The sequence below is a fragment of the Chenopodium quinoa genome, unplaced genomic scaffold (assembly GCF_001683475.1).
Source record: "Chenopodium quinoa cultivar QQ74 unplaced genomic scaffold, ASM168347v1, whole genome shotgun sequence".
Classification (NCBI taxonomy): domain Eukaryota; kingdom Viridiplantae; phylum Streptophyta; class Magnoliopsida; order Caryophyllales; family Amaranthaceae; genus Chenopodium; species Chenopodium quinoa.
This window is the reverse complement of record NW_018744537.1, coordinates 531792-545536: the sequence shown is the minus strand read 5'-3', so window position 1 is coordinate 545536 and position 13745 is coordinate 531792. Positions and strand designations below refer to the sequence as shown.

At 36.3% G+C, this 13745-nt stretch overlaps 1 protein-coding gene across 2 annotated transcripts; it reads right to left on the bottom strand.

Annotated features, from left to right (window-relative positions):
* Positions 1-4583: 4583 nt before the first annotated feature.
* On the bottom strand, positions 4584-9308 carry LOC110698466 (uncharacterized protein At1g01500-like). 2 transcript variants are annotated; one of them, XM_021875903.1, is made up of 3 exons: positions 9063-9303; positions 7455-8262; positions 4584-5307 (listed from the first exon to the last, which is right to left on the bottom strand). In XM_021875903.1, the coding sequence occupies exons 2-3, from the start codon at positions 8139-8141 to the stop codon at positions 5104-5106; spliced, it is 891 nt and encodes a 296-aa protein (XP_021731595.1). In that variant the 5' UTR covers positions 8142-8262; positions 9063-9303; the 3' UTR covers positions 4584-5103. The 2 variants fall into 2 exon arrangements, with proteins under 2 accessions (XP_021731595.1, XP_021731596.1); XM_021875904.1 differs by having other exon boundaries at positions 5104-5307; positions 7455-8205; positions 9063-9308.
* Positions 9309-13745: the final 4437 nt, after the last annotated feature.

Below are 13745 nucleotides of genomic sequence, written 5' to 3'. Positions count from 1 at the left end.
AGAAAGGGGGTCACCTTGTCGTAGACCTCTAGTGGGAGTCACCGCGCCACAAACCTCCCCATTTATTACGAAGGAGTATGTCACCGAGGACACAAGCTTCATCACCAAATTGACCCATCTTCCATCAAATCCCATCTTCAAAAAAAGTTGCAGCAGAAGCCCCACTCGACCCTATCATAGGCCTTGCTCATGTTTAGCTTCATAGCAATGTGGCCCTTTCGGCCCTTACTTCTCTTCTTCATCATGTGGAAACACTCCAAAGCAATCAAAGCATTATCAGTAATTAACCGACCGGGCACAAAAGCACTTTGATTTTCTGAAATAATTTCAGTTAGCACATTCTTTAATCTAAGCACTAGACATTTCGAGACAAGTTTATAGAGTACATTACATAAACTAATGGGTCGAAACTCCATAGCATTTTGGGGTACTTTGACTTTTGGGATGAGGGCTATGTTTGTTTTATTAACATACTCGGGGAAAGGATTTCCATTCAAAATTCCAGTGACAATTTGCTACATCTTTACCAACAATGTGCCCAAAACGTTAATAAAAAATAGCATGCATACCATCCGGGCCGGGAGCTTTGCTAGGGTGCATTTGCTTTAGGGCTATATGAACCTCCTCCTGAGTATACGGTCTTAAGAGCATATCATTCATGGCTTGAGAGATTGTAGTGGGCACCCTGGAAAGAACCTTATCAAAATCATCGTCAGTGGGATTTGAGGATGTAAAAATACCTTCAAAATAGTCGCCAACGATAGCAGCAATATCCTCATCTTCAGTTCGCCATACCCCGCTCTTGTCCCATAGACCGTTGATAGCGTTCTTGAGAAGCCTTGTGGTAGAAATACTTAGTGTTTTTATCGCCTTCACTGATCTTCGCCACTCTAGACCTCACATGCCAATAAGCCTCGTACTTTTCTTGTAACCCATCAAGTTTTTTCTCAAGCTCAGTACACTCCTTGCAACTGTCTTCATTTATTGGCTTTTCTTGGGCTTTTTGCAGGGCAAATTGAGTGTCTGCAATCTGCTTCTCCAGCCTATTGAAGTGCTCATCACTCCATCTCATGAGATGTCTGCCCACCGTAGCCACCTTCCCCACCATATCCAAGGACGCAGATCCATCCCACACACTCTTTACAATCTCTTCACAACCCTCGTCCGTCAGCCAGAAGGTTTCAAACTTGAAATCTTTCTTCTTCTTTTTTCTCTTTCTTGTGCGAGTGGCATCGCAATGAAGGAGGATGGGAGCATGGTCTTATTTTATCCTCGCTATATGTTCAACCGAAGCATTTTTATACATCGAACACCATGAAACCGAGCCAAGGAATCTGTCTAGCCTTTCCCGAAGTCTTGTAGCTGGAGTTTTTCTACACTCCCAAGTGTACTAAGTGCCCATATAACCTAAATCCCTCAAACCACAATCTGAGATCACCTCTCTAAAATTCTCTATCTCCTTCCTTACACCTTGCGCACCCCCTTCCCTTTCATCATATGAGAGTAATTCATTGAAATCCCCCCTCCCATCAAAATTGGAACCTCTTCTTCGCACAAGTGACGTATAAGTTGCCAGGTCTTAACTTTTTCTTCTGCCCTTGCCCAACCATGTATCCCAACGAACCTCCATTGCAGCGTATCTTCATTCCAGATGTTACCACATATGTGGTGGTGCGAGTAAGACACAATCTTGAAATCAATCTTCTCCTTCCAATACACACATAATCCCTCAGCACGTCCTCTGCTTGATACGCTAAAAGCCCCGTGGAAACCCAAAATTCCTTTCAAGTCTTCAACCACCTTGCTCTCCACCATCTTCTCCAAAATGAAAAGTATCCTTGGGCTAAATTTATGACTCCATTTGAGGAGCCGACGAACTGATCGGGGATTGCCCATTCCACGACAATTCCAAGCTAACACACTCATTGGGTGCGGCGGGGTTGGTCATTACCAACCTCCGCCTTTGGCCCCACACCACTAGTGAATGTTGTGTATATTATCTTCTTCCCTATATGCATCTCCTCCTCCATCACCTCTCCCTCCTCCCTACCCCGCTTCCCCCTTTCCACCATCATGCCCTCTTTTGTGTTTCCTTCTCCTACCTCCCTTGCTATCATTTTCCAATGCCGCATCCCCCTTTCACCCCTACACCAGCAGTAGCACATGATAGTTGGTTCTCATTTACACCATCAGCACACGTTACAACACCCATGTCTTTGAGGCACCCTACCTGATCCTTCCTCCTCAATTCTAGCCCATTTTCTGCCCTAACAGGAAACGTCATGGTGGTTTCATTCGAATTCTCATCAACATTTCCTTGGACATTAGGCAAATTCTGAGCATGTGAGACGTCTGCCCCTTCCTTAGCCACCCCATCTTCCACCTTCTCATTATCCTCAGGGGTTTGCTGATTCTGTTTTGTAATAAAAATTCTCCTTACGGCATTGCTTAAATCCCCTGATTTTATTTAATTAAAACCACTCATAATAATTTTTATAAATCCCCCATAATAATAATAATTAATTAAATAAGAGAAAAGAAGAAGAAGAGGTAGAAAACCAAGGGAAAGAGAGAGAAGTGGCGGCAAGGTGGGGCAACCTTCCGGCAGGTGGTTGGAGGTGGCGGTCGTGGTGATTAGTGGTGGTGGCACAAGAAAGAAAAGAAAAGAAAAAAAGAGAAGAGAAATTAAAGAGAATTGGATTTGCGTTGGAAAGAATAGACAGAATTTGCAGAGGCCATAACTTCTTCAATATAACTCCGAATTAAGTAATTCTTGATTCTAAACTCAATGATTTTTCAAGAGAAACAATTTTTTGTGAAATAAAAAAACCTCAAAACTGATCAGAAGTTCCCGAAAATTAGCTCCAAAGATATACGGGCTAATTTTCTTTTAGAAAAGAGGAGAAGAAGAGTAGGAGAGAAGAAGAGAATTGAGTTTTTGGTGTGAAGAATATGAGAGGTATGAGAGGGTATTTATAGGCTAGCTCATGCAAGAATTATGGCAAGAGAATGTGGGAAAAATTATGGTAAAAAGAATTAAGGAAATTACTTGGAGAAGAGAACTTAATAATTATGGAAAGTTTAATATCAAGGTGAATAAGAATAATAAAATTAAGGAAAGTATGTTGTCATGAAAAATAATATGGCAAAGGAGGTTTACTTGGGGAATAATCAAAGATAAAATAAGGTAGGAAAATAATATGATCAAATATTTAGGAGGTGGAAAATAAAATTAAGGAAAATAAGAGATTTTAAGGAGATAATTAAAAATACAATTTACCAAAATAAATCACCCAAAAATCCAGCCAAGTGGCCGAAATTTTGAGCTTCCATAGCTCCAAAATTTCGGACATCTTTGTAGTATTTAGGAAATATTTTGCTAGATTTAAGGCTAAAAAATAATTGTGTAAATAATATTTATTGTATAAAATAATTAATTAAGAAAATACTAATTATTCACTAAATAAAATAACTAAGAAAATCAGATTCTACATATAGAACATCCGAAATCATAGTAATTGAATTAGGAATTTTTGGCCCTTATAAATAAATAATAAAATATAATTTTGTTTAATTAAAATATCCGAAATATATAAATAATCCGGTTTTAAAAATAAAATAAATAGATAATAAATCTTATTCAAAATCCAAAAATAATAATTAAGTTTTAAAATACTTTTGGCGCCAAAATTCAAATAGTAGAATAAATTACTAAAATACCCTTTTTAGAAAATAATAATTAATTAATTAATTAGAAAATACGTTTCAAAAATACGGGGTATTACAACCAACACCCACCCACGAACCAAAAAACCACCCACAAACAACAAAACCACTAGATCTACCAAAGGAGATGAAAGATGAGAAATGAAGAAGGAGATGAGAGATGAGAAATGAAGAAGGAGATGAGAGATGAAGAAGGAAGAAGATGATGAAGTGAGGGATGAAGATGGAACATAGGCATGTTGGATATATAAAAATTTATTCAAGGGGAGCCATGAAAAAAAAAAAAAGAATTATAAATTGCAAGATTTGGGGCAAGTTTCAATTAGTTGTTTCCACCAAATTGTATGATGCATCTATTTGATAACTGGAGAAAGCTTTCAAGCACCAATACTTCACCAAGTTTACTCGAAAATTCTCACTTTATAAATAGAGGCTCTCTACTAATACTTCATTTGGAGAGGAGGGAAGGAAAACAAGGAGAAAACAAGGAGATCAAAATACAGAGAAAAATCTGGAAAGGAGAACTTCAAATCATCAAGAATATCACCAGTTCAACCTCTACATCAAATAGTCATTGATCAAGATCAAGTCTCGTCGGCCCTCAATCAAGAATTTAAATCAAAGGTCTACATCAACAAGCCAAAGGTGTACATCAACAATAAGTCAAAGTTTTGCATCAACTGTCTTCGATCGTGATCAAGCCTCAACAACCCACGATCAAGAATCAAGTCAGCCCGTGAAACAAGTCAAAACTTCAGAGGAGAGACTGTACCCAAAATTATCAAATTAATAAATTTAATACTTTGTCGCATTTGTTTTGAATCTATAATCTATAAATTGGATTTGTAAATCGTCTATGAACCAGCAAACATGAATTGTGAATTGATATCCGAGCTGAAAAACCCCAGAAGATGCAAATAATACAAAGGATAACAAGACTGTTTTAGGAGTAAGTAGTTCTGTAGAAACTGATAATTCTGAACCATAATATACACACAACTAAGAAATCTACAACTCAAAAAACATGTCCATGGAATTTTACACATTTCCAATCTCATCAACAAAACTTGTCAGCAATTGACATTCTTGAGCAACTGAAAAACTTGCGTCTTATAAGATAACTATGCATTTTAAGTGTTACACGATGAAACAAGCTAACACACCTATCCAAACCAAATAGTGTTTCGTTAGCTGAGCCGCAAGCTTAGAGCACTCAAAGCGGGTGGTCTTTTGTATGCAAGTTCTTGGTTCACGATTTACCATGTATTGTCAAAGCAGACACACTACTTGCTGCACAATCTAAAGCATAATTTCACAGCAATTCGAAGAAAGGGCAAGTGAGAGAACAGCTATCACTGAGCATCGGGGGGTCATAGATCAGAAGAACCGTCTTCTGAAAGTGCGTGTTGTTCCTTGGTAGGTTTTAACCAGCAAACCAACGCCTATTCCAATTCCAAGGCAGACACTAAGGCCAATTCCAACACCAACCCTTACTCCTGCATTGAAAAATGAGAGTTCACCATCTTCGCCTTCAAAATACTCGGTACCTGGATAATAGTTGCTGTATCCTTCATTTTCCACCTACACCACATGGAGTGATCTAACGTCTTAAAAGAGCAAAGATTAAGCATGTAACAATCAGCATTTGCAGTCCATTTTCAGCTTGACAATGAGGAAAGTAGAACCAGAAACAAAATCAATAGTTGAGATCGACAAACATCCACTCAAATTACCAAAACATAGAGCAAGTTGAAAAATAGAATGGAAGACACTATTATTCAAATTTTAAAGCCAATTTTGAGGCATTTACAGAAAACCTATTTTTCAGCTAGAGATTTTTTTTTTTGTTGAGACATAAGTGTATTATGAAACATGGTGTCAAATAAACAACTTCATTTTTCTAATAACCATCTAGCAGTACAGTTCAAGCTAAAAACGTAAAGGAAAAGGTTAAGTGCTGTTGAGCCTCTTTTCTAAAGGGTAAAACCATCTAATTTATCAGGGCCTTATATGGGAGGCAATTAATAAAGTAATAGAGACAAAAAAGTGAATGAAGACAAGGTTTAAGAGGTGGTCAAAGTGGCAATGTTGTCATAATCTGAGGGAGGGAAGGGAAATAATCACCTTCAGTTTTGGATAGTACAGTGGTGGGTAACTATTACCCTCTACCACCCCCCCCCCCCACACACACACACCCCAAATCATTATCTGAATCCATCAGCCACCACCTCCAAGTCCACCATCCACCCTCTTCATATTTTTCATAATGTGAGGCAGGGAAGGATGGAAGGAAAACAAGCACCCTCAGTTTCAGGTAGCGTAGTAGTGGAATATTACTACCCTAATTTTGAGGGTAATAAATTCCCCTACCCTCTGTCTTACACAATCAATATCTCAAATTCTCAATTCATCTGCCACCACTTTCATTCTCTTCATATATTCATGTATTAACCCTTGATACAATACCCTCACTCCAAGCACACCCTCAACAGCTACATAGTGTATAGTTAGAAGGCATATATTCCCAATCCAACTAATAAGATAACATTTCATCCAAAAGGGACTTTTATCCCGTACTAGATGGTAGTTTTGTTGAACAAATGAAGTGAAATTTTTTGGGATGTGAAATTTCCTTGGAAGTAAAAAACGTTATTTGGTTGAGAATAGGAAGTACAACTTCCAGTGAAAAGTTCCACTTACCTAGGGAGGGGGCCTAGTTTAGCAACTCTTCCATATATTGTGAAAAGTGTGACTTTCCATGGTTTTTCCAACCAAACAATACCACAATCTTTCACTTCTTTGGAAAATCTACTTCTCATGATTTTTTTATACCAACCAAGCAATCACTAGGTGTCTATGTATCATCTTATGACCCGTGATATTTGATTATGCAATGTCACCCACCCGCAGTTACCAATAAGATTTTCTAATCGATTTTAAGTTGGTGACATGTCAAGGTAGAGGTGGGCCGTGGGGCACAAGATGAAATATATGATCCCAAACCCATGTAAACCAGGGTTCAACATGATACCATGTTGCCATACAACCATTCCTATTCCACATTACCCAATTCAAGTCATAAAGTTTTAATAAATATTAAGGAAAGAAATGCCCATTGCCACAGAGAACAAAGAGATTACTATACCATCCCTATTTCATAGCATGTGCTAGAAACCCTTGCAAACCAGGGTTCAACATGAAATTGAAAAGCCATATACAACCATCCCTATTCCACAGTACCTACTTCAAGTCACAGAAAGTTTTTATAGATATGAAGGAAAAAAATGTCCATTGTCACAGAGAACAAAGAGATTACTATACCATCCCTACAACATAAAATGTGCTAGAAACCCATATAAACCAGGGTTCAACATGATACCGAGTTGCCATATACAACCATTCCTATTTCACAGTACCCAATTCAAGTCACAGATAGTCTTTATAAATAAGAAGGATAAAAACATGCCCATTGTCATAGAGAACAAAGAGAATTGCACCATCCCTGTATCATAACAAATATAACATGTGCTAGAGCACATACCACATCGACACCTTAAAGATAAGGATTTTTATTTCACAGAACGACAGTAAGCATTTTTCTAAAAGAGTAAACATTATCATGCAAGTATATGACACATTTGTAATGTGATTACATACTAAAATTCATGGAAAAGATACCTGAAGAGAAACATGTTCATTTACAAACCCTAAATTAGTCCAAGAAATACCTGCACAGGAAGTCGGGGTGGAGACTCTTTCTCGCTTTCAGTTGAGTCATTCTCAGGAATTGAATTTAGCATTGCCATTCTTACTTGCTTCCTCCGAGAATTAAGATGCAAACTTTTAGTTAACATTATAGGTGTCCCCAAGAAACATCCAGCAACATACACTTCTATGGTCGGTAAAGCTAATTCAGATCCAATTAACTGTTTCCCTTTTAAAAAGCCAGTACCCACTGTTGCATTCGTTTCACAATTCATACTCCACATCCGAGATACATGATCAGATTCACTACCATCAATATAACCATTGCTCTCACACTTATTCAAATACCCAGAAAGGACAGGAGCATCCCTATCAAGTACCTCAAACTTCACGCTACCTGTTATTCTAATACTGTCTGTGCTCACATATGTAGCCTCTTCAGATTTCTTATCAAGTCGATCCCTTCGGAGAAGAGTTGATACTCCATCAGAATATATACTAGCTCTTACTCCATTTACTTCAAGAAGGGTGTTGGGATCCAATGGGATATGGTTCAAAGTGAGGTTCTCAGGGGTCGAATCATCAATTTCACACTTGCTAATTCTCACATAAAAGACTCTTAAATCAAGCCAAGATAGACGGGGCGAGTGTCTCGAAGTCAAGTGACCATTGTTTCCCAAGAACCCATTGCCATTCACAGTCACATCCATTAAAACTAGAGAGGTACTATCCTTCTTGCTATTTGAAATCCTTCAAGGATGTTGGATGAAATGACTAGAGATACACCATAAAGAGAAGATGAAATTTGTGAAAACATAGGAAGCCTGTAGGCTGTCGCAATACCAATAAAAGAAACCACAGTAAGAACACATACTCTATAATTAAAAATTAAGCATAACACCACCCAAAACCAAATATAACACCAAACAAGAAGAGAGTAAATTCATAAGCTCAAGAGAACAGAAACAACAATACCAACAATCCCATAAAACCTCTCAAAAGCTTAGCGAGGTTTAAATGTGCGCAACCTTACCCCCTAAATCAGACTACAAGAGGCAATTATTCAATTCCAAGTTTACACAGCCCAAAATGAAATGAAATTGGATTATTCAGCTCATAATACACATTTTAAATTGCAAGAATCTAGATAAATAGTGATATAGAGAGCTAGTTAAGCCCCAACTGCTAAAACCAGCAAAAGAAGATAAGAAAGCATGGCAACAGCAGAAAAAACACAATAAGAGGAAAAAGTATCAAATTTTGATGTGGGGTTAAATCCAAAAATAGAGAAAAATGTAAAATCAACCTCAAATGGAAAAACCCAGATAATTTTCATCTGGGTTTAAATAAAAACATAAAGACAAATATACCCACAAAAATAAAATTGATTATTAACTGAATTTTACAGCAGAAAAATTGGTACCAAACAATTACCACAATTTAATCAATCAAAACAAAATCCACCATTGAATTCAATTATATGATCAACAATTTTGCGGACTCATCCAGCATCATACAAAGAGACAAATTTCGATAGGTGTGATCAATTGGTAAATCAAAACAATAATTAAAAAGCAAAAAAAATCAGTAGAAATTTCAGTAATTCCCACACAAATAATATAGAAACTGACCAAAAATATCAAGGATTTGGGTGCTTCCTGAGCTCTAACCACTCTTCAATTGACTTGTATTTGCGCGCAATTGAAGTATTTTTTGGCAATTGATATTTTAAGAGTTAGGGTTTTTCAATGAAACAGTTAAAGAGGGAATTGGATAGAAAGTGCCCAGATCCTGAATTTGGTAATTTGGTTGTTATATTTGTTGTTTTTAATTTTGTGTAAATAAATATTTTATGTCTGAAAAAAATAAATTCATGTGTTTTACTTGGACATGCTCCTAGATTACGTGCATGGTTGATATTTGACCCTTCCCCTTTTTGATAAAAGTTTGACAATTAATTAATTATTTTATTAATATACTAGTAGTGATAATTTTGTAGTTTGATTACTCTTTGAGTTTTGTTAAATTATTGCATATTGAAAAGCAAAAAAAAAAAAGAGAAGAAAAAAAAAAGTTGTTTAAGTATAGGTCACATTTTTATTTCTTAATACTCCTACTTTTTTTTACTTATTTTATCTCCTGGTACTGTACTAGACTTCTAATGTCACAATACAATCGCATCATATAAATTTATTTTATATCTCTTACATAAGTCTAATGTATACCAATTTTACACGAACACAAGAACAAAATTACAGCAATGTTCACTAAAATAGTTTTGGTTGTAGATTAAGGACATTGTGGACTTGTGGTTATTCCTTGTAATCAATTGATACCTCCATAATTATAATGAAGTTATTGCACTTCTATTTAATTTTTTTTAACCGCATTCATTCAAATCATGTATCAATGTTGTTCATAGGATTTATGGTACGCATTTCAATATTTAATTTCCATTACTTCATCCTATTTAAGCTCTTGGATACATTTTTACATATGGAATGAGAAAGTTAGACGTCAATTTTTGTTTGTCAAAATTGTCAACATCGTATTCTTTGTTAGGAATATGAGGACTTTAGGAGGATAATCATGAGAACGATTGCTAAACATCCTCATAAGTCATTATTTAAAGAGTGCATCTTTGGTAAATTATCTTTCATTTATGTAAAATCCATTGGTTTGTAATTTTGTATGCCTCAATTCCTTTTTTTTTGGCAACTTTTCATTATGAATGAATCAACAAAAAATCTTTGTTTATTATTCCTACTGGTGAAAGAATAAAGAATTAATCACGATATATAAATGTACATATGTAAAATCATTACATAACATCAATTAAAACTACGTACCTCTTAAGTATTTAGTATCAATATTATAACAGAAAACCAAAAGTTTAAGGGTTCGTTTGGTATCACTGTTGTTTTCTATTTTTTGGTTTTTTGTTTTCCAAATTATATGATATATATCCTATAATGAACCAAACATTAATTAAATTTATTAAAATCATGATAATTTTGAAAACTGACAACAGAAAAGTGAAAACACTTTTTTCTTGTTTTTTGGTTTTGATTTTTAGTTTTTTAAAAAAAAAAACAGAAAACAAAAAATAAAAAACAATGCCGAACAAACCTTATATAAGAATAGTAGCTATCATTCTTCCATTTTAACTTACGAACTAAGGTATATGATTCAGAACTCAAGTTATTATCAAATTTATTTTTGACACTTATGCTCGCCTAATTATAGTTTAAAACAGTAATTTAATAGCTTAACTTGGACGGTGGGTAACATTTGATGAAAACTTATGATTAGTATATACAAGTACATTTCAAGTGCAAAGATGCAATTTTCTCATGGAAGATGAAATTACAAGGAGTTTTGGCAAATTGAGCCCATACTTTCAGCAGTGATAAATTGATAATAGAGTTCTGTACTTTTGGCAGTAAAATCCTCGGAACAAAATTTCAGGGAAAAAAAGATCCCTCGCCATGTCACGTGAAGTCCACGGAAACGTAACAGTAGTTCACGTGAGACATACATGAAGGTTAGAGAGGCCAAGCCTCTTTGCCCCCAATTTAGGAGCAAACTCTGCTTAAACACAAGCATAAATAGAGTCCTCAATAAGAGAGATAAACAAACCTCTTTATAATAATAATATTGATATTTGTTTTCGGTCTGGATTTCTGGAAGAAAGGAGGTTGACGTTGGGTTGACTAGAGGGAATGACGAGACTCTTCGACCTGCAGATGTGTTACTTTATTCCTGGGACAAAGGCCTTGATGTGTGTGTTGACTTGATGGGTTCTTCTCTTTTAACACAATTTGGGTTGTCTGACAATGTATTTGGTCGTGTTGTGTTGGTTGCAGCTCAGCGGAAGCGGGACAAGTATGGGGCGCGTTGCAGGGCTATTGGCAATGATTTCCTTCATTTCTCCTTTTTTTCATTGGGGGAATTAGAGAAAGAGGTTGTTGCGTTGCTGAAGCGAGTTCAGACGTTTGCTGGGACTCAAGATATTGGTGCTCGTGTAGCTGCTCACATTTTCAGCAAGATCGGGTTCGCTATAGCTAGAGGGGTAAGGGCCCAGATTTTATCTCGGCTCCCCACTAATTTCTTGTGATTCAGTTGACTTTGTAGATTTTTGTCATTTTTCATAATAATAATAATAATAATAATAATATGTCCCTTATAATATTTTAACCATAAGGAAAGCTCGAAACTTTAAATCTTGGATAATTTTTTTTACTGTTTATTCTTATATGTGGTTGGCCACACCGTGTGGCCAATCATTATAGGGGTTACTTCGTTAGTGTAATAGGGGTTACTTGATCAGTATTAAAGGGGCTACTTCGTTAGTGTTATAGGGTTACTCGGTCAGTGTTATAGGGGTTACTTTGTCAGTATTATAGGGGTTACTTTGTTCTTTTATAGGTGGTCACACGGAGTGGCTGGCCACACACAAGACGAGCTGTTTACTAATTACGGTAAGAGTTCAATGTAGTATAGAGTTCTTTGCATAAATTGTCTAATGACCAAAGTCGTACTTCTCTTACAACGTCTATTTTATTTCTTCATATATAACCTCATCATAGACAACCTTCAATTTCGTATGTTGGCGAACTTATCAATTAAACTAGTTAAGATTTGGTATAAAAAGATGTTAATCACTCTGAAAATGACATTAAAAGCTTCTTAATTAGAAACAAACTACCCACTATTACACTTCAGCTGAAGTAGTCTTGCCAACAAAACATTTACCCCTTATCCAAACCCCATACTAAAAATAAATAATAAAAAATTACTAAAAAGGAGAGAGAAAGAAGAAAAAATAAAAAATAAATTAACAAAAAAAAACAAAAAATGTATTTGACAAAGAGATTACTTGCAAAACCTTCTCAACCACAACTAAGTTTCCTTATAAATCAAATCTAGTGACCATTAGTTTCCTAACCCCACAAGATTTTCTACAAAATATGTACTAAATTCGTGGCTGACGATGGTCTTTGTGCCTATTGGAATAATCCGTTCAAGTGCTCTACATCATCCACTAGAAGTGATTGCAACAATACATCATACAGGTTTGAAAGGTTGCAACGAGTGCTTTCACACCTTACATAAACATGGTACAGTGAGCGGTAATGGTCGGTTGCATTTGTAAGGTCACGACGAGTGCTTTCACACCTCACATAGACATGGTAAAGGGAACAGTAATGCTTGGTTGCATTGTCGCTCTCTTCTCAATCTTTGGGATCCTCTACTGCACACAAGACCTTAGTATGCACGAGTGAGTCATAGGAGGATATGGACCCCAAAGACGGAGTTTATTTAGCCCTCAAGGGCCCCAGCCCCCTCCTAAAAAAGGTTTCGGTATTTAAAATCAAAGGATCATACTTCATACATTGGCCTTGGAACCAAAAAAAAACTCAAGTTCTGCGATTTATGGGGCCTACCGGCCTATCTTTGTGCAAAACATGGCACAACATGCTGCCATGCACAATTGCCCAGCAGAAGATTTATTTTCAAACTCTGTGGCTTCCCAATCCATAAAAAGAAAAGACTTCTAAACCCCCATCATTTCCCCTACTTTCTTTAGAGATCTGAGGTCACAAATCAATCTCATAACATAAATTCTGTGATGCTCAAAGAACAAAATACATGTGTATAATGACCGACCAGCTTAAAAGGCATATTTGAGATTCTACAGAAAAGGGCCGCAGGCCACCACGCCTGCCCACCAGCACTAAGAAAATCACAAAGAAAATATAGTAGGTGCTAATAAAGATAAAATTAGGAGAGAACTATACATAAGTTCTCGCCTAGCATTAACACTGTTATTTTGCATATACTTGTCGAGATCATAAAGAGGGATATAAATGTTAATACTAAACTGAAATGGCAATGGAAAATTGATGGTCAGAGAGTAGCAAGAATGGGAAGCAGGCATGCCTATTCTGAAAGGGGGGAAAAAAATCTCCATACAGCTGTAATTCTTGCTCCCAGCTCATAATAGAAAGAAGTTCAAAGGAGGAAAATGCATTGTTTAGCTTTTTAGCCAGCTTGGAGGACTTACATTAATGAACATGGGAGAACTGACATGGAAATAAGAAAACAAAATTGCTAAAAAGGTGGGAAGACTGGGAACCTAAATAAATATTCGGAAAGAGATCGAACCACCGGCAAGAGAAACAAGCTAACACATCATCTTGATTCTGGTCACCGAGGAACTGCAAAGTCTATATATCCCAAGAAAAGAAAAATAACAGAAAATTAGTGGACTGTTTGAGACCATCCTCATGGTAACATCTAAGACTTGACAC

Bases quoted from the DNA above. Each gene is read 5' to 3' on its own strand.
- LOC110698466 (XM_021875904.1), bottom strand. From the start codon at position 8,141: ATGGATGTGACTGTGAATGGCAATGGGTTCTTGGGAAACAATGGTCAC. The intron at 5,308-7,454 runs GTATTTCTTGGA...CATGTGGTGTAG, and splicing joins CACCCCGACTTCCTGTGCAG to GTGGAAAATGAAGGATACAG.